General features: G+C 44.2%; 1 protein-coding gene across 1 annotated transcript in view; it reads right to left on the reverse strand.

Annotated features, from left to right (window-relative positions):
• Window positions 1-2,688: 2,688 nt before the first annotated feature.
• SKOR2 (SKI family transcriptional corepressor 2) overlaps window positions 2,689-23,314 on the reverse strand; it is a 35,914-nt gene continuing 15,288 nt past the window's right edge. Inside the window, exons 4-8 of the mRNA XM_053409116.1 lie at window positions 19,794-19,859; window positions 19,244-19,342; window positions 14,143-14,210; window positions 9,216-9,286; window positions 2,689-3,434 (exon numbers count right to left, since the gene is read on the reverse strand). Of these exons, the coding sequence (XP_053265091.1) occupies window positions 9,224-9,286; window positions 14,143-14,210; window positions 19,244-19,342; window positions 19,794-19,859 (296 nt within the window). The 3' untranslated portion in view covers window positions 2,689-3,434; window positions 9,216-9,223. The remainder of the gene's footprint in view (window positions 3,435-9,215; window positions 9,287-14,142; window positions 14,211-19,243; window positions 19,343-19,793; window positions 19,860-23,314) is intronic.

Consider the following 23,314-nt stretch of genomic DNA (forward strand, 5'->3'; position numbering starts at 1 on the left):
CTGGTTCGCCAGAAGCGGCTTAGTCATGCTGGCCACATGACCCGGAAGCTCCCTTGGCCAATAAAGCGAGATGAGCGCCGTAACCCCAGAGTTGTCCGTGATTGGACCTAATGGTCAGGGCTCAGGGGTCCATTTACCTTTTACTACTACTACTAGTAGAACTATTTAGATGTAGAATCACTTGCACTTCACAGAGAGAAAGGCAAACCCAGTAGCTTCTGTTCTTCTGTGTCCCACTACTCGGTTCTTCACAGTGTTGTGGAATGCCAGTTGTTCTGAACAGGTTCTTTGCAGAGGTCAAGCATTAATGTCCTCAGAAGATAAGCTGCAGTAGAGGTGGTGGCAACTATATAAAAACAGCAGCAAGAACCCAGCTGCTTTGCCCAAAGGGAATTTATGGGAAATTCAGTAAGCCACACCCATTATTCCTGTTAAATATCATTATTCGAAACCCCCACAGATTTTTTACACAAGACCGGAATCATTTAGTACAAAGATAAGGACGATATTGTGATCATAAGGTAATTTTTAGCAGACACATTTCACAGCTGATGACATAAAAAAATGGACTTGATCTCGTTGTTTCTCTGCCTAGATGGCGACTGACTCACTGGGTTTCAATCAAAAGGTGGAAATGATTAAAGTCATTTAACTTTGACTGAAACACAGAGCACATAGAGTTGCACACACAGAGCACATATCTGTATGGAGCATCATTGCACAACCAGTGCCCATCAGACTTCTGCTGTCTTATGGGATAATTGACCCATAAGCTGTGCAGTTATCCAAAACCTGACTACTCAAAACTTGAAAAGTGTCAGCTAAATTCCTGAATCAACTCCACTGAAAACATTAAAAGAATCTTAGGTAAAGGTAAAGGGACCCCTGACCATTAGGTCCAGTCGTGGACGACTCTGGGGTTGCGGTGCTCATCTCGCTTTATTGGCCAAGGGAGCCGGTGTGCAGCTTCTGGGTCATGTGACCAGCATGACTAAGCCGCTTCTGGTGAACCAGAGCAGCGCACGGAAACGCTGTTTACCTTCCCGCCAGAGTGGTACCTATTTATCTACTTGCTCTTCGTGCTTTTGAACTACTAGGTTGGCAGGAGCAGGGACCGAGCAATGGGAGCTCACCCTGTTGCAGGGATTCAAACCGCCGACCTTCTGATTGGCAAGCCCTAGGCTCTGTGCTTTAACCCACAGCGCCACCACAGAGCACCTTAAATGATTCTGTTGGTTTGGTGAAACAGACTAACAAGACGGCTGCCTCTTTGGGATGGAAAATGTTGTGCTTGTGGTGAGATCAGGTGATAGTAAAGCCCTCCCCAAGGTGTTGAGTCTGTGATGGTTCAGTCGCATATGCGAATTGTCAGTTTGATGCCATGTTCATCACAACTAGGTGCAAGGACTACTGAACCAAAGCAGGCCTTTTCTCCTTTGAAGGAGAAAAATGTTTTGCAGTGAATGTGTCGCCTGACTCAAAGGCCGCAAGTTCCTTAAACAATGGATGGGGAGCCTGTGGCTTCCTAGATATTGTTGGACTAAAACTCCCATCATGCCTGATCATTCGCCATGCTGGCTGGGGTTGAAAGGAGTGAGAAGGCATCAACATCTGGAGGACCACAGGTTCCTCGTCCCTGTATTGAGAGAAGGGGCGTTTGGGGAGGGAGTTTCTCCCAGGTGAAGTGTTGTAGGCTCTCCAAACACTACCTATTACTTTCCTCCTCTCTCCAGTTGTCAGAAACAGTTCAAGAGGAGAAGACAGGCAAGGTGCACAAACAGATGGGACAGTGCTATTTAAACATTATACCAATTTCAGAACAATTGTGAAGAGATGCTGGTTCCAGAACTGGCTGGTTTTTCTTTTTCCTTTAGGAGAGAGGAGGAATAAAAGAATTGCACAGTGGTGATGTTAGAAAGTCTGTAGCTGTATGACAGAGCAAATGCATCGCAGCGCTAAAGGTGCCAAATACAATTCCCCACATTTCCAGATAGGGCTGGTGAAAAACCCTATCTGAGACCCTAGAGACCCTACTCCTTGTAGACAAAACTGAGCCAGATATATCAATGGACTGCAGTAGCTTCATAAAGGTAAAGGTACCCCTGACCATTAGGTCCAGTCGTGACCGACTCTGGGGTTGCGGTGCTCATCTCACTCTATGGGCTGAGCGAGCCGGCGTTTGTCCGCAGACAGCTTCTGGGTCATGTGGCCAGCATGACTAAGCCGCTTCTGGTGAACCAGAGCAGCGCACGGAAACGCCGTTTACCTTCCCGCCGGAGCGGTTCCTATTTATCTACTTGCACTTTTATGTGCTTTCGAACTGCTAGGTTGGCAGGAGCAGGGACCGAGCAACGGGAGCTCACCCTGTCGCGGGGATTCAAACCACTGACCTTCTGATTGGCAAGTCCTAGGCTCTGTGGTTTAACCCACAGCACCACCCGCGTCCCGCAGTAGCTTCATATCTGCACACATATTCAAGCTTATCAACCAACACAGTTATTACCTGCCATGACAAACAACAGGGCGAGGAGCAAGATTAAGCAAATGAATGAAACAGCTGACTTGCAGGAAAGCACCAACTATTACGTCATATAGTTTTCTGTTTTTATTATAGACTTTTTTTTATCCACATGAATGTTAAAGAAACTACAACAGAGTTAAATACCTTTTTTTCCTTTTAATCTCAGGGGTTATATTTTTAATTACACTCAATAATAAATTGTAAAATATTTCCAGAAGAGTACAATCTTCATTCATACAGCAGGCAAAATACTGGGAGAGAACGGAGAGAGTCTGGGAAAAGGTGGTTGAGCGGATGAGGATCCTTGAATTTCCCAGTCTGCTTTCAGAAAGCGCTGGGTATGGCTAATGCTCTTCCATCAATACATCTCAATGTCACGCTAGCCCAAGTTTGTTCTCCCCCCCCCCTTCTGAATCACGTTCCTTTCCACAAAAGAATCACTCTTCAAAAGCAAAACAAGCTGAACTCTCCACGTGCTTTTGTGACACTGCACTGTGAAGCCTTGGGAGGGTCTTTTGTGTGGGTTTAACCACATGACTGGGTCAGAAAGCCTTTTCACAGTTTCTATCAAGTAGAGGAGTCCTTCTAGAAACACCAAACCAAACTCTGGTACCACCAAAAAGATCCAAGACAGGCATTCTTGAATTGTTCCACCTTTTTTAAAACTCTTCTTCTTCCTCCTCTTCCTCTTCTTCTTTTGAAATTAATAAATGTCTGCTACATTCTAATTTACATGGTTGTCCATGAAGCTTTGAGGTCACTTGTCCTTGGGTTCAATGGAACCTGATTTATTTTTGTTTCTTCCTTATTTTTTTTAAAAAACACCCAAAGCCCTTCCATTTTCAGTCTTCAAATAAGTCTGAAATCAAAGCGATGGGTGGGTAGTTTCTTATCAGAGGATCCTGCGCTCCTGCTATAAGGCGACAGAAAAGAAAATATTAGCACAGGCTATAAATCAATAACATGATTTGATTTAATTACATAAATCTTGGCTATGACCGTCCATAATTTGACAATTCTCTCCCACTGACAGCAATAACAAAAATAAGAAGAAAGCCTTATCTCCCTTGGCTAGAGCAAGTTGGCAAGGCTTAGCAAGCGTAGGCAGATCCACCAATGAAATTGTTCTGACAGTCATAGAATCATAGAATTGTAGAGTTGGAAGGGACCCCAGGGTCATCTAGTCCAACCCCCTGCAATGCAAGAATCTCAGCTAAAGCATCCATGACAGATGCTCATCCAACCTCTGCTTAAAAAACTCCAATGAAGGAGAATCCACCACCTTCTGAAGAAGACCATTCCACCATTGAACAGCTCTCACTGTCAGAAAGTTCTTCCTGATGTTGAGCAGGAATTTCCTTTTTTGTAATTTGAAGCCTACCCTCCAGAGCAGGAGGGTAAACTGCCATCATTCACAGAACACAGAAGTGGAAACCCTGAATCTGTCCCATATCTGAAGCAGCATCTCCACCCCCATCGTTCTGCCTGGACACTGAGGTCCAGCTCTGAGGGCCTTCTGGCGGTTCCCTCTCTGCGAGAAGCCAAGTTACAGGGAACCAGGCACAGGGCCTTCTGGGTAGTGGCACCTGCCCTGTGGAACGCCCTCCCACCAGATGTCAAAGAGAACAACAACAACTACCAGACTTTTAGAAGACATCTGAAGGCAGCCCTGTTTAGGGAAGCTTTTAATGTTTGATGCATGACTGTATTTTAATATTCTGTTGGAAGCCAATAATTATTACTATTATTATTATTCAGCATCCACAGAAGGGGGTCCCATTTTCCAGGGTAGTGCTGATTTGCCGCACAGCCCAGTGCTGCCCAGAGTGGGCTGAAGTTGGACGTGTTCCTTGAGTGGCATGCCGAAATAAAAACTATGCACACAGATTCAAACGCAGGCAGGATTTAACATTTCAGCTTATTTTAAATGGGTAATAATAATAATAATAATAATAATAATAATAATAATAATAATAATTTATTTATACCCCGCCCATCTGGCTGGGTTTCCCCAGCCACTCTGGGCAGCTTCCAACAGAATATTAAAATACAATAGTCTATTAAACATTAAAAGCTTCCCTAAACAGGGCTGCCTTCAGATGTCTTCTAAAAGCCTGGTAGTTGTTTTTCTCTTTCACATCTGGTGGGAGGGTGTTCCACAGGGTGGGTGCCACTACCGAGAAGGCCCTCTGCCTGGTTCCCTGTAACCTGGCTTCTCGCAGTGAGGGAACCTCCAGAAGGCCCTCGGTGCTGGACCTCAGTGTCCCGGTAGAACAATGGGGATGGAGACGCTCCTTCAGGTATACTGGACCGAGGCCGTTTAGGGCTTTAAAGGTCAGCACCAACACTTTGAATTGTGCTCGAATTGTAAATCTGACACCATATGAATCGATGTTTCCCTCCAAGCAAATTCAAGGCAAAGGAATTTGTGTGAAAGGCTCTCTCTCACACACCTCTGTGCAGTTGATTGCTGCTCTGTTCGAGCAATCGCGCAGAATTAGGGATGAGACTGATAGTCCCTGCTCTGCAATGCCACCCAGAGAATGACCAGAGAGGGTTGTACTGCCCTCATGAGCCCAACTGGACCAGGCAATTAGAGGAGCCAAAATAGGCTTGAGTTAACATGAGCTCAGTACCTTAGTCTGAGAAGCTTATCAGAGCAGCTGCTGTAGAGAATGTGGCCAGCTACTTGACCTCACCTGTATCCCAGTCTCTGCTCGCTTTTTCTATGTTCACTGATCTAGACCTTGACTTGTGCCCAACCTGGTCTCTGGCCCTTGTAGGCCAAATCCTGCTGGGCCCACACTGCAAAAAATAAGGGGACTGTCAGCTTCTGCCAGGCTATACAGTGGTACCTCTGGTTAAGTACTTAATTTGTTCTGGAGATCTGAAACTGTTCTTAACCTGAAGCACCACTTTAGCTAATGGGGCCTCCTGCTGCCGCCGTGCCGCTGGAGCACGATTTCTGTTCTTATCCTGAAGCAAAGTGCTTAACCTGAAGCACTATTTCTGGGTTAGCGGAGTCTGTAACCTGAAGCGTATGTAACCCGAGGTACCACTGTACAATGCAAGGCTGGCAGGCTGCATTTGGCTGGGAGGTTTACCTGTTGCACAGAATTGCTTGAGCAAGTAAGAGAGGCAGCGTGCTTAGATATGCAGAAAGTGAAAAGCACAGGAGATAAATTTCTCATGCTGGGTCTGTTGTCGCTGACATGCCTCCCCTGCAGGCAGCCTGATTTTTTTTTAATATAAAAAAGTAGACAGCAGTGCTTTTCAAAGATTAGTGTTCGCTTAAATGCTAACTAAACCATCCAAGCAGAGAAACCGCTGGGATTATTACCAAGAATAGATAGATCTATTTAGAGCAGGGCGTTTGTTTTTGTTTGCTGGCTCTCGGAACAAAAAGAATGCAAACGACCATGTACATTGGCTGCAGGTGTCTTAATGAAGTGGAGGAGCACATGCTCAGTTGGTAGAGCACGAGACCCTTAATCTCAGGTCGTGGGTTCAAGCCCCACGTTGGGCCAAAGATTCCTGCTTTGCAGGGTGTAGGGGTGCAAATACCCAGAGTGTGGGGGTCAGGTGGGATCGCTATGAGGAATGATAAAATATGCATCAAGCCATTGTGTCCGCGATGAAAGCATTGCATTGAATGGGTTTGATTCCTTGACAATAATTTCTGATCAAATCCCACAAGCCTCTCCATCTCTACCATTTGCTTTCTCTACACCCGACAGGCACGTATAAGCATTCTAAAACACAGGCCAGTTGCTTCACTGGGCATCCTGGATCATAAAGATAGCAGGTAGCTTCTTTGATGTAGCTATTGTTAGTTTTGTTAATCTAAGGGCCAGGAAGAGAGCTCGCAAGGAGATGGTAAATCCTGCCTCTCCTGTTTATGACCTCTGGGGTTTCCTAAAAGCATTCCTCCTTGCTTCCTCTTTTATTTACTCTGGACTACTGTGCATGCTCAAATTAGCTCTTTGTAGTTTTAACGTTAACTTTGTCCCCACGTGGGGTTTTTGAAATGCTCAGAGGAAATCTGATTGGTTCTTACGAACACTGTGTAAAAAGTTCTTTTGTGAATAAAACGACCTGGGCCGAGGGGTGGACAGGAATTATTATTATACGCACTCCGCCCAGAGTCTTGCTGTCAAGCCTCGTGTGTATTTTATTAATCAGAGTCCAATCCTTCCTTGCTTTGGGAACGCTACAGCAGGGTGTAGGACCATATGAGCCTTGTGGTCCCTTCCAACTCTACAATGTGATGATTCTATGCATTGCCTGGAGGAGATACCAAGTTCAAACTCTGGTATCTCCAGTTAAAAGGATCAGGTGATTGGAAGAACCTCTCCTGGAGACCTTGGAGAGCTGCTGTCAATTAGAGTAGACATATCACGTTAGGTGGACAAATGGTTGGAAGTCATATAACTCACATTCCCATGTATCCATTTATATACATAAAACAAAATCTATGCTTGATCTCAGCTGAAAGACTGAGAAGCGATTGGGACAAGACCTAAAACAAGGGTTGGGAACCTGTGGCTCTTCAGATGTTGTTGGGTTCCTACCTCCCAACAGTCCCACCCAGCATGGCCAGGGTTGGTGGGAATGGTCAACATCTGGAGGATGTAGAACATTAGCATCTGGAAGGTCACAAATTCCCCACCCCTGATCTAAATGTTTCCTTAGGTATTTAGGATTATACTAATGAATTTGACTTCATGGAATGGGAATGTCATGTAGATGAATCATCACTCGCGAGCCTACTTTGGTACATATCCAGCTAATTCTGAATTACACGCCAATTTAGTGTGAGATCTTTATTTCAAAGGGCTCCAGTAAAGCCATGTTGACACAACTTAATGCTGTGGGTCAATTTAGGATGCTGAATTGTGCTACAAACTGTGATCAAATGAACTCACAGCTGTCCTTGCACCCTCGTGGAATTATTTTCTGGTGCAGAAAATGTTTCAAGGGATACCTTCGAATTTTAAAAAGGCACAGAGGTGACCTATGGGAAAGCAAAGTGTGTGGGTGTCCCCACACTCACATGAATGGAGGGAAGAAGTGACCGAGGGGATGGGCAGAATACAGCAGAGAGAGATGGCATCTCTGAAACATTGGCTCAGTGGTAGGACCTAGCTAAGCTTTGAAATTTTGGTTGTGTTCTTGGGAAGCTACTGTAAGTTATTTCAACTTGTCCATCTAAGAATTCCTAGAGAACGTATTTTTTGCTCTATAAGACGCACCAGACTACAAGACGCACCTAATTTTTGGAGGAGGAAAACAAGAAAAAAAATATTCTGAATCTCAGAAGCCAGAACAGCAAGAGGGATCGCTGTGCAGTGAAAGCAGCAATCCCACTTCCTGTTCTGGCTTCTGGGATAGGTGTGCAGCCTGCATAAGACGCACACACATTTCCTCTTACTTTTTAGGAGGGAAAAAGTGACTCTTATAGAGCAAAAAATACGGTAATTTGCCTCCCTTGTTTCAAGAACTAGCAAGAATCGAGGTCATAAAGTTCATGCCGTGAATTTAACATCCACAGTGCAGTGGTCAATTCTGACATGAAGATGCTCTTCGTGACAATCCCCAAGACATGTCCCTCTTAAGGTTTTATGACAAAAAGGCCTTTTTAGACCACATTATGAGCTTTCCTATCAAGCCAGCCCTTTTTCTCATCCTCCCTTCCCAGTTTGTTGAGCATTAGGTTTGATAAAAGAGTTTTGGTGGACTCAGAAGGCTGCACACTAGTTTGTGGCATTCGGATCAATTGTAGTTTTTCTGAATTTTTCCAGAATCAGCATGGCAGAACAACCCTTTAGCCATGCATGCTAGTGTAACCAACCCCTTCCTCTGCTTAGCTTATCTGGTAGGTTTCTCTCTGGGAAAAGCTTGTTTATTCAACAAGCAGAGGATTCCCAGATAGTGCCACAGGGGATGGAGTCCTCATCCTTGCTGTGGACTAAGGAGTCACGATTCCTCTTCCACTAGAACCACCACCGCAGCAGCAGTTAGCAGCGACAGAGGCTTAAAGTATATTGCTCCTCCCTTGGGAAGGCTTCTGGGAACTGTAGTTCACCCCCTACAGAGCTACAACCCCCAACATCCTTAACAAACTACAGTTCCCAGGATCCTTTGCAGGAAGCCATGTGCTTTGAATGTGGGTTGAAGAAATGAACCTATGCTGCTAATTCTCGTTGTAGACCAGTATGAAGAAAGCAGCACGTAAGCAGCACACCAAACACTACCAAACCATTCTACGTTCTAAATCTTATATTAATAATCCAAAAATTGAGAGAGCGAGGTACAAGATCTACTACAAAAGCCATAAACAGAAAACTCATTCAAATTGTGTCCAAAAGGAAGATTCAGTCTTCCTTTAGCCAGGCTTCTGTAGATATTGAAGTGTCAGCCTTGAGCGTAACATCGCCGACACTTTGATCAAACTTACCTTTGTTGATATCTACAGGATACTGGCTAAAGGAACTTTAAAGACCGAATCTTCCTTTTGGACACAATTCAAATGAGTTTTCTGTTTGTGGCTTTTGTAGCAGATCTTGTACCTCGTTCACTCAATTTTTGGAATATTAATATAAGATTTAGAATGTAGAATGGCTTGGTAGTGTTTTGTGTGCCGCTTAAATGTGTGTTGGGCACACAGCCTCAGCCACTCTAGACTACCACTCACCTTTCCCTTTAGCTTTTGCTGAGATGCGTGCCGAGTTTTTCTTTCCTGATCAAGCTTGCTGCATAGGGAATCTGCAAAGATATAGAAAATGCCTCAATGTGAGGATGAGATACCGAGGAGGAGATATCAATCAGAGACAGGACTTTAAATCAAGGCTAAGCCAGATGCTTCCCAGGTGACTCTTACAGCAGCCCTATAAGGCAGGCAAGTACTGTTTTTTGGGTTTTTTTGCTCTATAAGACTCACTTTTTCCCTCCTAAAAAGTAAGGGGAAACGTGTGTGCGTCTTATGGAGAGAATGCAGGCTGCGTAAGCTATCCCAGAAGCCAGACCAGCAAGAGGGATTGCTGCTTTCACTGCGTAGTGATCCCTCTTGCTGTTCTGGCTTCTGAGATTCAGAATATTTTCTTTCTTGTTTTCCTCCTCCAAAAACTAGGTGCGTCTCGTGGTCTGGTGCGTCTTATAGAGCGAAAAGTACGGTATTTTCGTCAGCGTAATACAGAGTATGTTAAGAAAAAAAAAGAGTGGCTTTCTAACAGCATGATTCTATGCATCTTTTCTCAGAAGCAAGCCCCACTGAATCGATGGGGCTTGCTCCCAGCTTAAAGAAGACCCAGGGAATTGGTGGGTCAGCTGAACTCCACACAGAGACATCAGCTTCACACGACACGTCATGTTCTTCCTTGTTGTGGGATGCTTGCCACAACGAAAGCGAACTAAGCAATTTACAAGGAAGCAATTGCTAAAAACCAAAACCAACTAACAATATTGAGTGGGAACATGTGTGGGATGAATTAGTAAACCAAATTGTCACTTCTACCTCAGGGGGAGAAAGAAAAGGTTCTCTGAGGTTGAAAAATCCGGCTTTCCAAAATTAAGAGTTCCCCAGGAAGAGGGATTGATTGATTGATAAACCACTCTGGGGAATGACAGCTGTGGGAAAGGAACAGGGGTCTCCTAACAACTCACAGCACCTTTAATAAACTTCAGCCCCCATAATTCCTTGGGGGAAGCCACAACTGTGGTACCATAGTGCTTTCAAAGTGTGCTGTGAATGCGCCCTTTTACCCAGAATGAGCTCATTGAGATTAATGGGCATGGCTAACTTAGGCCCATTAATTTCAGAGGGTCTACTCTCAGTAAACATTAGCTGGATACCACCCCATGCCTCTAGAACAGTCTGCATGGACACCTGGTGGCCTGTGAGGCATCTCAGACCCTGCTGTGTGTTCTTGTGAAAGTGTCTCTCCCTGTGTTCACACCTAAAATCACCGTGGGAAATTCCACTTCGCCCATGGAGACATCACGGGAGAGACAGAATCTGCTGCAACTATTGCATCTCCCAATACTTCACAGACAAAACCAAAAGCAAAGTCTTCAATGTTAAATGTTTTATGATGTTTTCATATGTGTTAGAATGTGCCCAGAGTGGCTAGAGCATAAACACAGAAATAATAATAATAATAATAATAATAATAATAATAATAATAATAATAATAATTATTATTATTATTATTATTACTACTACTTTAAACAATAGAATTTATTACTACTACTACTACTATACCCCAAATCATAAACCAAAGCCCCCTGATCAAGCCCCTCTATCCCGCATCTATTCCACATTGCCAAAAAGGGCTCTTCTTCACTTTCATCATCAATATATCTATTTCCCCTGTGATCGGATGTTCAGTCAGTCTGCAAGTTGCATCATATGCACTAGCGTATTTAATTTATTTTAAGAGCCAAGCTAGCAGGTGTAGAAGGACCTGGTGGAGACTGTGATGAGTGGGAAGGGAGAGTTCAGCCCTTCCGCATCCACTGCCACAGCTCTGAAGAAAAAATGCTCCTCAAAGCTGCTTTTTGGATTACATATATATGGAAAAAGCTCCCATTGGCATCACTGGGAGCTTTCTTTCCAATGGAAATAGCAACTTTGGGCCTGGGCGGTTAAAACTTAGATATATATTTGACATCCACAATAAGTAGTCATTTTATATGGAATTCTGACCTATCGGAGCTAACTTTTACATATACTTCCATTCTCTTTTTCTCGATGATCTCATTCCTGTCTCTCTCAACCACTTCCCCCCTTTCAACTGCTGTTTTTCCCTCTTGCACTTTCTACCTGTCACTCACACTAACTCCGCCCAGCATTCGGCCCTGCTTCCCAGTTGTCAGTCATTATTTCACTCCCTCAGGGATTTACTCCCTCGTAACCATGTTCTTCTGAGGGACGCGGGTGGCTCAGTGGGTTAAACCACAGAGCCTAGGGCTTGCTGATCAGAAGGTCGGCGGTTCGAATCCCCGTGACGGGGTGAGCTCCCGCTGCTCGGTCCCTGCTCATGCCAACCTAGCAGTTCGAAAGCACGTCAAAGTGCAAGTAGATAAATAGGTACCACAACGGCGGGAAGGTAAACGGCGTTTCCGTGCGCTGCTCTGGTTCGCCAGAAGCGGCTTAGTCATGCTGGCCACATGACCTGGAAGCTGTACGGTGGCTCCCCCAGCCAATAAAGTGAGATGAGCGCCGCAACCCCAGAGTCATCCGCACCTGGACCTAATGGTCAGGGGTCCCTTTACCTTTAACCATGTTCTGAACTGCACCCTCAAGGAATCCACGCTCCCCAAAACATACACAGTCAAATGATAATAAAGTCCACCTTTGCCTCCAATAAACTCAAGGTGTTCTGTGGTTCTCTGCTTCCTAATGTTGTCTTCACAACAACCCTGTGAGGGTAAGGCTGAGAGACAATGTCTGGGCTTAGGGCCACACTTGAAACTTCGTGGCTGCGAAGGGATTTGAACCCTGGTCTCCCAGCTCTCAGCCCAACCCTCTAACCGCTACACCACATGGGAAGAGATTGTTCCTTGCAAGAAGTCGTCCTCATATGCAGCCTCACCTCATGTTCATTGCCTGCTTTAGTTTGAGAGCATATCATTTCCTGCGGCAAAGGATGTACAGGGGAGAAGAGAGACTGTCTTGCCAATTTCCCAATTATTGGGGAAGCCAAGGAAGTCAGTTGCTCAGGAAATCGTAAAAAAGAATCTTTACAAGTCCACGGTGGACAAAAGCTGAAAATGAAACCTTATTGATCCAGGGTTGTTTTTTTTAATTGCAAGCTTTAAACTCCCTCCTCTGCTGGAGGGTGTAGTGATAAGGTGGAGGCAGAAGGGGGCGCTGGGAGATTGATATGTTGCCGAGAGAAAATTCTAGCTCTTAAGTGTTGGCATCAACATCTGCAGACTGTTTGGAATTACAAGGTAAACTTTATTATGCTTCCTGGGTTGCAGAAGACTTCTCCTGCAAGTTGTGCCAACTTGGTGATGACCCTATCTTAGCCCAAATCAGTATTGCACCTACTGGTTTAACTTGAGAAGCACCATAGCTCAGCAACAGATCAAACAAGTGGTCCAACTGATTCAACACTGTCTACAATGATTGGCAGCCACTCTCTGTGGTTTCAGTCAGGGGACATTCCTAGCTCTACTCCGGAAATGCTGGGGACCTTTGAATTCAAGGCAGATGCTCTACTACTGAGCTATGGCCCTTCTGATGTGTGTGTATTTTCCAGTTTCCCCACTCTAAAAGTCCACCAGCATTCTGTGCTCATTGGCCTCGTTCAGTTCTCCTTGGGTTTTAAATCCCCACCCCACCCCTATCTATCTCCTATCTCCTATCTATCATCTATCTATCTATCTATCTATCTATCTATCTATCTATCTATCTATCTATCTCTATCTATCTATCATCTATCTATCTATCTATCTATCTATCTATCTATCTATCTATCTATCTATCATCTATCTATCTATATCTATCATCTATCTATCTATCTATCTATCTATCTATCTATCTATCTATCTATCTATCTATCATCTATCTATCTATCTATCATCTATCATCTATCTATCTATCATCTATCTATCTATCTATCTATCATCTATCTATCATCTATCTATCATCTATCTATCTATATCTATCTATCATCTATCATCTATCATCTATCATCTATCATCTATCTATCATCTATCTATCTATCTATCTATCTATCTATCTATCTATCATCTATCATCTATCTATCTATCATTTATCTATCTATATCATCTGGAACTTCTGCAAAGCTTTGGGTTCCACCAGAGCTCGTTTGAACCATCCTCTTTTGCTTTGTGCTCTTTTGCCTACATAAGGATCTCCACGCTTGGAGAATGGAGCTCACTATCCATGTATCAGAATGCTTTGCACACAGAAGGGGTCTCAGGGTTCCTATGCTCAGCCCACCTCAAATTCTTATATGAATGACCTGCCGCCCACCTTCTTAACCATCTTTCCAACTTATTTAAGAGATTATTTAAGAGGAGGACTGCCTGCTGAGGGCCTGAAGGACCTTGGGGTGGGGCCTGATAGGCTTCACAAGGACCGCAGCTGCTTTTAACTTGTTTTTAATTTTTATCTGTGTTGTTTTAAATGAGTCCATCTTGGCTGTGAGCCCGGGAAGACCTGCACCCTGCCTGACTGGCCTTTTCCCATCTGGCCGGGGAGAGTGGAGTGCGGACTGACTCCAGCTACAAAAGCTGAGGCTGTTGAACAGATTCTTGGGCGGGAGGTTGAGAGAGCTTGTTGCTGTTATTGATATTATTGTTTTAACTTTAGTTTTAGATCTTATGGTTTACGGGCAACTTGTTTCCATTTGGTTGTGTACTTTTTGATGTGTTTATTTATTATTTATGACTTCTGTTATGTTTGTAATTATGTAAATCTTGTCTTGTTGTGAGCCGCCTTGAGCATAGCTTCAACTATGGAAAGGTGGCATACAAATAAAATGATGATTTCAAAAACTGAAGTGAGAGAAGAGAAGAGAAGAGAAGAGAAAAGAAACCACAATAGCACATAGAGCTCAACATTTTTTTAGCAGGGAACACTGTCTTACAATTTGTAACTGTTGAACCATTTCTTCTCTGTAGGCCAACTCCCGCTTCATCTGGTCTTGAAAATTATCTACATGGGGGCAAAAGAAGGAAGCTCCATTAAGAATCATTACAGGGCAAGAGGATTTTTAAAAATAATAATTAAAAACAAACAAACCAGTAGAATAGAAACACAACATTAAAAGTTTCTTATTCTGATGGATTACACGAGTGGGAACGATCTGCAGAGTGATGTTACAGGTGCTAGCCAATAGACCTACCACCACACATGGCTTTTCCCTGATATGCTGGAAGCTCGCAGAAAATTCAGGGCTCATCACTCCAGGGCATGAAAATATCACTGTGATATCAGGGCGACAACACCGCCTTTATTAAATAACTTCAGCTGCACTTAAAATGTCCTGCTCGTCTTTGCCCACAATTCTCTGCACACTAAACTGAGTAAGATGGACCGGGAACACAATCTGTCCGGAACAAAGCCTCATGAAGTTCTATAGGATTTACTTCCAAGTAAATGTGTACAGAATTTAGAATTGCAGCAGGATCTCTGTCCGAGTAAATGCATATAACATCCAGCTGTGAGTACATGCAAATTTATCCACACTTAATCCTAATCTAGGGACGCAGGTGGCGCTGTGGGTAAAAGCCTCAGCGCCTAGGGCTTGCCGATCAAAAGGTCGGCGGTTCGAATCCCCGCGGCGGGGTGCGCTCCCGTTGTTCGGTCCCAGTGCCTGCCAACCTAGCAGTTCGAAAGCACCCCCGGGTGCAAGTAGATAAATAGGGACCGCTTACTAGTGGGAAGGTAAACGGCATTTCCGTGTGCGGCTCTGGCTCGCCAGAGCAGCGATGTCACACTGGCCACGTGACCCAGAAGTGTCTCCGGACAGCGCTGGCCCCCGGCCTCTTAAGTGAGATGGGCGCACAACCCTAGAGTCAGACACGACTGGCCCGTACGGGCAGGGGTACCTTTACCTTTAATCCTAATCTGGGAGTAGGTCCCAACCAATTATGGGACTTGCACCTGAGTCAATACTCTTAGGACCTGGCTGCAAAACTATAAAGCAGGCATTGAATGTTCCCACTCCTTAGTTCTCCATAGTTGTTTATAGCCTGGTATTTATGTTCTATTTTAATCTGGAGCAAAATTGACCACTGCTTTGTGGTGCAGCAAGACCACACATTCTTCAAGCTGGCGAACGCCATCGCCACCACTTCCTTGGTCAGCAGCGCATGACTATCCATTTTCATTCAGATTGTATTTTGTGTGGTTTCATTGCAGGCTTTAGTTACATGAAGGGGAGGCAAGTCTTAAATTTTACTGTGGTACCAAAAGGAAACATGGGGGAATGCAGATGGCTGAATGCCAAGCTGCCGTGATAACATTACCTGGCAGGTAAGGCAATGTACGGGACGCGGGTGGCGCTGTGGGTAAAAGCCTCAGCGCCTAGGGCTTGCCGATCGAAAGGTCGGCGGTTCGAATCCCCGCAGCGGGGTGCGCTCCCGTTGCTCGGTCCCAGCGCCTGCCAACCTAGCAGTTCGAAAGCACCCCCGGGTGCAAGTAGATAAATAGGGACTGCTTACTGGCGGGAAGGTAAACAGCGTTTCCGTGTGCGGCTCTGGCTCGCCAGATGCAGCTTTGTCACGCTGGCCACGTGACCCAGAAGTGTCTCCGGACAGCGCTGGCCCCCGGCCTCTTAAGTGAGATGGGCGCACAACCCTAGAGTCTGTCAAGACTGGCCCGTACGGGCAGGGCTACCTTTACCTTTACCTTTAAGGCAATGTACAACAGCGCTTTGGAAACCAGCCTTCTTCCCTAAGCTCTTTGAACTGCAGCTGTTTACTGTTGTCATTTCTTAAACTGTTCTCAGTTTTCTTCACTTGACATTGCTGCTTTTCTAAATTGCACATTATCTTTTGCTGAGGCTGAAGGTCCCCACCTCCCCACGTCATTCTGGTTTTTTAGGCACTTTTTGTACTACAAAGGTATGGTATAAATTAAGGCGGCGATCCTATGGCGAGATTCACTGGGGTGAGCAGTTTACTTTCAGCTCCGCTAGCAGGTTCCTGGCTCAGCTGGGGTAAAGTCTCCAACCTGTAACATTTTTTGTACCCGCTGCGGTGGTGACTGGTGCCCACTGGGAAAAGGTAGGGGAGAAGGCTGAGAGGCAGACAGTAGGTGGAGCCAGAGTTAATCACAGGCACTGTGGGTAAAAGCCTCAGCGCCTAGGGCTTGCCGATCGAAAGGTTGGCGGTTCGAATCCCCGCGGCGGGGTGCGCTCCCGCTGCTCGGTCCCAGCGCCTGCCAACCTAGCAGTTCGAAAGCACCCCTGGGTGCAAGTAGATAAATAGGGACCGCTTACCAGCGGGAAGGTAAACGGCATTCCATGTGCTGCGCTGGTTCGCCAGATGCAGCTTGTCACGCTGGCCACGTGACCCGGAAGTGTCTGCGGACAGCGCTGGCCCCCGGCCTCTTGAGTGAGATGGGCGCACAACCCCAGAGTCTGTCAAGACTGGCCCGTACGGGCAGGGGTACCTTTAAAAAGGTAAAGGTAAAGGGACCCCTGACCATTAGGTCCAGTCGTGGCTAACTCTGGGGTTGTGGCGCTCATCTCGCTTTATTGGCTAAGGGAGCCGGCGTACAGCTTCTGGGTCATGAGGCAACACTGAGACTAAGGAGGCAATACTGAGGCAATACTGACTAAGGAGAAGGAAGGAGACGACCATCACCACCCCTGGACTGGCTGTAGATAAGAAGCCAGGTGTATGGGCAAATCGATCCGGAAGATAATTGTATTTCGAGGAGCTAGTGCTCTAACATGGTTACCATTCCCGCTCCTGTTTGCTTCCCTCTCTCTAAACTCTTTGATGGCTGAAGAACAGCCTTTAATGCTCTAATACAGCCTTTCTCAACCTGTGGGTCCTCAAATGTTGTTGAACTACAGCTCCCATCACTCCTAGCTAGCAAGGCCAGAGCTCAGGGATGATGGGAGTTGTAGTCCAAAAACACCTGGGGACCCACAGGTTGAGAACCGCTGCTCTAATCCAGGCTTCCTCAAACTCGGCCCTCAACGTTTATGGCCTACAACTCCCATGATCCCTAGCTAGCAGGACCAGTGGTCAGGGATGATGGGAATTGTAGTCTCAAAACATCTGAAGGACCGAGTTTGAGGAAGCCTGCCCTAATCTGTTGGAAGGGAAGGAAGTGATATTACTGGGTACCTTCTTTTGATGTTGGACATTGTTTGAAGAAAGTGAGGCATTGGGAGAGGCAGCTAATGAATAATCTGCATGTTGCTAGTAGCACTAGCCAGTCAGGCAAGCCACGCAGGCTAACAGGTTAGCTACCTATAAATCAGATGACTTTGGGCCGAGTTCTGAGAAGCTGGTGGACGGACTGATGGCCATGGGGCTGTGCAACCTGAGACTACTTGGGGGAGTCACTTCGCCACTTCTTGAGGGTTTCCAAGTGGCAGCTTGAAATGCTTGCTTGGTGATGTATATATATTGCTTTCCGTTTAGAATAAAATCTTAAATCTTCTCACTCGCTTGGGTTTTGTATTGCCTCTGAATCTCTTTTTAAAAAAAACTACCTTGCATTCGGCAAGACACCAGGCAGGTAGGAGGCTGTTTGAGGGCAGAATGAGCTTGGTCGGCTGACAGAACAGATGAGAGAAGAGGATGCTGCTGAATCCTGGGTGCTAGAGTTGGAGGGAGCCGCGGACCTGCAGGAACATGAGCTTTTGGACTTGACAAATGAACTTGGAAAAAACCAGACTTGGGAAGATAAAGTTTGGATTGGCGTGGAAATGGGGGGTTGGATTGATCCCCCTGCGCAGGGATGTCTGGACTTCCCGAGTCTGGCAATGGGCCGTGAGAGGTTTGGAGCTGTGGGGGCTTTCAATTTTGGAAGGATCTTGAAACATGTTGTTAAACATCACATGGAGTTGAGTTTGGAGTATAGAAAAGGGGCAGATTTACTGAAAAGGGTCAAAAACAATATTAAGCTGGAGTTCCCACGAGTGAAAGGAGAATATGAAGAAGAGCCGCGGAAGGGACATGGAAGAGACTTAAGGGCCTCGGATATAAGGTTACCAGGTTAATGCGCCAGATCAATGGGATAAAAAGGACTGACAAAACCCGGGACCAGGAGAAAGGGACGCTGGATGAAGACTGGATTGTGTTTATTTCTTTTTTTGTTTGTTACTAAGATTGTGTTATAAAATTGATGAATGTTAGAAGGATGTTGAAATGAAATTGCAGGGCCCCAGCAAAAATGTTTAAAGAATTAGGAAAGAATATTATGGTTATTAGAAGTTGGTAAGAATAAGACTTAAGTTGTAAGTTTGAAGGTTGTTTACAAGATAAGATGATATTAGATTAAGGTGACATTATTTTAAGATTAAGGATAAGGATAAACAAAGAGGGGAAGGATTTGCTGAACTAACAAATTGTACTGGAATACAAAAAGGGAGGTGTGAGGAGGTCTGGGAAATAAGCAAATGAAAGAAAGTGATGGAAAGAGGGAATTGTTTTTTAATTATTTTTATTTTGTATTTTTCTTTTTTCATTTTGTAAAATTCTAATAAATATCTTTTAAAAAACCCACAGAATGAGCTTGGTGGGGCAGTGTCCTATTCATAGCTGTCAAGCGTCCCTTATTTGGCGGGACAGTCCCTTATCCCAGCGCCAAGGCCCTCTGCTGTCCCTTATTGATGATGTCCCTTAAATAAGCTACTGAAGGTAATGGGGCCCTTTCTATGTCCAGCTGTCCTTTGTCAACAACAAATTGTTGCTGTTTTTTTTGTGTTGAATATATGCTATATGGTAATTTATGGACCTAATAGGTATCTAAAGTCATTTGCACGCAACAAAATATGTATTTCATCAAAGTAATTGTTGATCCCTTATTTTGGCTGCTGATCCCTTATTTTCGAGGCTGCTGGTCCCTTATTTTCAAATCTGTAAGTTGACAGCAATGGTCCTATTTGCCCCTAAAGTAACACCCTCCTCTGGTACTAATCGATGCTCTTGAGCGTTATTCACATACACTTAAATATACAGAGATAAAGTAAGAAAAATTAACAACAGAAATGTTTTTCTTACTGAATACAGGGAAAGAGGCGGTTCCTTTCAGGACCTGGAATTCTTGTTCTAGCCTCCGCCGCAAGTCTATCTGCTCAAACAAGACCTTCTGAAGTTCTTCTAGAGCAAGAGGAAAGGAGATATTTTTCTACTAATCAGCTGAAATAAATCTTGAGAGTCTGCTTATCCACGCAATCCATTATTACAAAGACTTGTTTGTGTTGGTGGTGGCAATTTAAGGGTGTCCATGGTGGAGAGTCTTGCTTAGGCCCAGGATAGATTTTGTGCAGAAATCCATGAATATAAATCAATGCAATATATTATTTTAAAGTATTATAGTACAGTGTCATGTATTGATTGATACATATGCATTAATCTCAATTATAGCCACACAAAAGGTCCATATATTATTCATATGTTCCTTGTCAAGCTTAAAATATGGCGGAGAATAAAAAAAGACAAGAAAAGAAAAATCCCCTCAATTGTCTTTGTATTGCTGCTAAAACAAAGGGCCACATGACAACGATAGATCGAGAGCTATTTATCTATATATAATTTCTCTCTCTTTTACCTTTTCCCATGTTTTCGACATCCTTTTTCAGAGAGTGAGGTGAATTGGTTTCCTGTATGGGTTCGCCTTAATGAAGAGAGGAATATAAAGTTATTGATTTACACGTATGCTGCTTCTTATCAGACGCAGAGGTTCATTTTGAATCCTCATCAAATGGCTGTGAGGGTGGGTGGGGAAAGATATTACAAAAAAGGGTTTTATGGCACCAACAAATGCCTAGACCCTCCAGCCTTTGTTTATTCGAATTTAGCCAGAGATCTGGCTTGAGAAAGACGTACGTATATTAAATAATAATAATAATAATAATAATAATAATAATAATAATAATAATTTATTATTTATACCCCAGCCACTCTGGGCAGCTTCCAAAAAAATATTAAAATACTGTAATACATCAAACATTAAAATCTTCCCTAAACAGGGCTGCCTTCAGATGTCTTCTAAAAGTCTGGTAGTTGTTGTTCTCTTTGACATCTGGTGGGAGGGCGTTCCACAGGGAAGGCGCCACTACCGAGAAGGCCCTCTGCCTGGTTCCCTGTAGCCTCACTTCTCGCAGTGAGGGAACCACCAGAAGGCCCTTGGTGCTGGACCTCCGTGCCCGGGTAGAACGATGGGGGTGGAGACGCTCCTTCAGAAATCTCAAAGTGAAGAAATGCCACTTTTTTTAAAAAAAGTATCTGTTCACCCTCCTTTTTCTGAAGGTGTGCAGAAAAGAATATCAGCGCTTGAAGTTGATGAAGCCTTGCCTCCCAATTTTAAATGCAGTTTTATATTTAACTAACTACAATATTTACAAACCACACTTTCATAGGAAATACAGCAAGGAAGCATACAAAGGAAAAATACAGAGTAATAACATTGGTTAAAAACTCTCAGCGCCAATAAACACTGGTTGATACAGACATTTCAAATTCCAAAGGCCTGTCTGAGTTCTACTGTTTTTTTAAAAGACATCTAAAAGGAACAGGGATAACTCCCACCCAACTATGATTGGCAAGGGGTTCTACAGGACAGGGTCTGTTGCACTAAAGACTTCATCCCTTGTAAAGGCCAATTCAGAGGCATCAAGAGAGAATAGGGTCTACATCAGGGACTTATAAGAGGCAGATGACAAGCTGAGTACTGTCTGAACCAGGGATAGCCAATGTGATGCCTGTTGACTACTGTTGGACTCCAACACCCATCAGCCCCAGCTAGCATCCCAGTCAGTGGTCAGGGATGCTGGGAATTGTAGTCAAACAACATCTGGGAAACAGCACATGGACAGATATGTCAATACAAGGCTCTATAAACTGTATACACTATTCATGCTCAAAATTGTTGGTGTACAATAATTGTCAAACAAATGTATAAACCCCACCTTACAGGATGGTGTATATACATACAGATAGTGGTATATCTAATATATTTAGTACACAGTAGTATATCTAATATGTTTAGTACATACCCCATATACTATTAGTAGCAAAGATGTTAATTTCAGCAGGCATTCCGATATTACAGCGTTAACAAATTGTTATCTTTATTATATTGTTGAGTCACTTGTACACCATATAGAGACAATCGTAATAGATAAATAAAATCAGAACAAACAACCTACAGTATAGATCAGTGATGAGCAACCAGTCCAGTCGGTGTCTTAAACTGCACAATGCCATTTCCCCAAAGACATGTCCAGCTGTTGTACGCTTGATTTCATATATATCACGAGGTTTTGAGTGGATAAAGATGCAGATCCCTTCTAAAAGTGGGGTTTATGCCTGCAGACACCAGAGCCTTGGTCCACGTGGGCACCAATTCAAACTGTGTTGACAGTGAAACAGGGGTTTGCAGACACCACCAATCAGTGAATGGTACTGGCAAAGCCCTGAGCCCTTACCTGCATGATTTGATTTCAATCCATGCAGGTAAAGGAGAATCGTTCACCTGATGTCACAACGAGGTCAGGTGATTGCCAGGTATGTGACCCCCTCCCATCCGTCAAAATGCCCCGCAAGGGTTTTGGGGGCAGCTAGATTCTGCTTGCTGACAAGATATTCACTCGATAAAATGGAAGATGCAAAACATTTCATCAAAGGCAGGAAGAGCCGCAGGCCACAGTTAAACATGAAGTAAACTCATTGAAACATGCAGACTTAAATTAGCTGTGTATTAAGTAACTCTGTACGAGATTAAAGGCAGTAGGAGGAAATCAGAGTGCTCTATGTAGGCTGAGAATTCCTGGGTTCAAATCCTTGCTTAGCCATGAAGCTAGACAACAACTCTCAACCTAACCAGTCTATAGATGGCATATAAATAATAAAATTATTATTATTATTATTAGGCTGCTGGGTGGATAAAATAGGAAGATTCTATACACACCTTTCTGAGCTCTTTGGAGAAAGGACAATATATAAATAAGCCAATGTCATCTGAGAATATTAGATGATGAGATACGTGGGGCTCTACGTGGGGCTGCCCTTAAGACTCACCCAGAAACTCCAGCGGGTGCAGAATGCTGCGGCGAGACTCCTTACGGGGTCTTCGCTGCGAGATCACATTCATCCGGTGCTATATCAACTGCACTGGCTCCCAGTGGAGTACAGGATCAGGTTTAAGGTGCTGGTTTTAACCTTTAAAGCCCTATACGGCCTAGGACCCTTGTACCTACGGGACCGCCTCTCCTGGTATGCCCCACAGAGAAACTTACGGTCTTCAAATAAAAACATCTTGAAGGTCCCAGGCCATAGAGAAGTTAGGCTGGCCTCAACTAGAGCCAGGGCTTTTTCGGCTGTGGCTCCGACCTGGTGGAACACTCTGTCACAAGAGACTAGGGCCCTGCAGGACTTGACATCTTTCCGCAGGGCCTGCAAGACAGAGCTGTTCCACCAGGCCTTTGGTCAGGGCACAGCCTGACTCCCTCCCTCGGCAATCTTCGCGGAGCTCTGGCCCAATGGTGGCCAGTGGCTTGAATTTAATTAATTTTATAATGAATGATTTTAGAGTGCTGTTTGTGTTGTACTTTTGCATTGTTTTATTGTTGTTAGCCGCCCTGAGCCCGGCTTCGGCTGGGAAGGGCGGGATATAAATAAAATTTATTATTATTATTATTATTATTATTAAAACATGAACTTTAGATTTGTTGATTTTTCTATATATTTACAGGGAATGGTTTATTCCTAGTTTCCACTGATCAATGTACACTTAAATCTGCCCTTTGCTGAAATCCTATTATTGTGTATGATGCATATTCAATAGTGACATTTGTGATCTCTTCTCGATATTTATTGTAGTAATGCAATTGTAAAACCAGATGTATCCAACATGGTGCCAGCATTTCCATTATGCTCAGAAACATGGTTGCTAAACTTCATTCCAGGATGTTGTGTGAGGAACACAAGGTCACTGTCCGGTGCAATTTTTTAAAATTCAAAATACAAATACAAATAAAAGCTCAATACTGCAGGAGAAGAAGGGACGCTTATAAGAAGCAGTGGGATTTAGCTGGCCCTTCTATATTATTTTTTGGCTGAGAGGTGAAG

The sequence above is a fragment of the Podarcis raffonei genome, chromosome 11 (assembly GCF_027172205.1).
Source record: "Podarcis raffonei isolate rPodRaf1 chromosome 11, rPodRaf1.pri, whole genome shotgun sequence".
NCBI classification, from domain to species: Eukaryota; Metazoa; Chordata; class Lepidosauria; order Squamata; family Lacertidae; genus Podarcis; species Podarcis raffonei.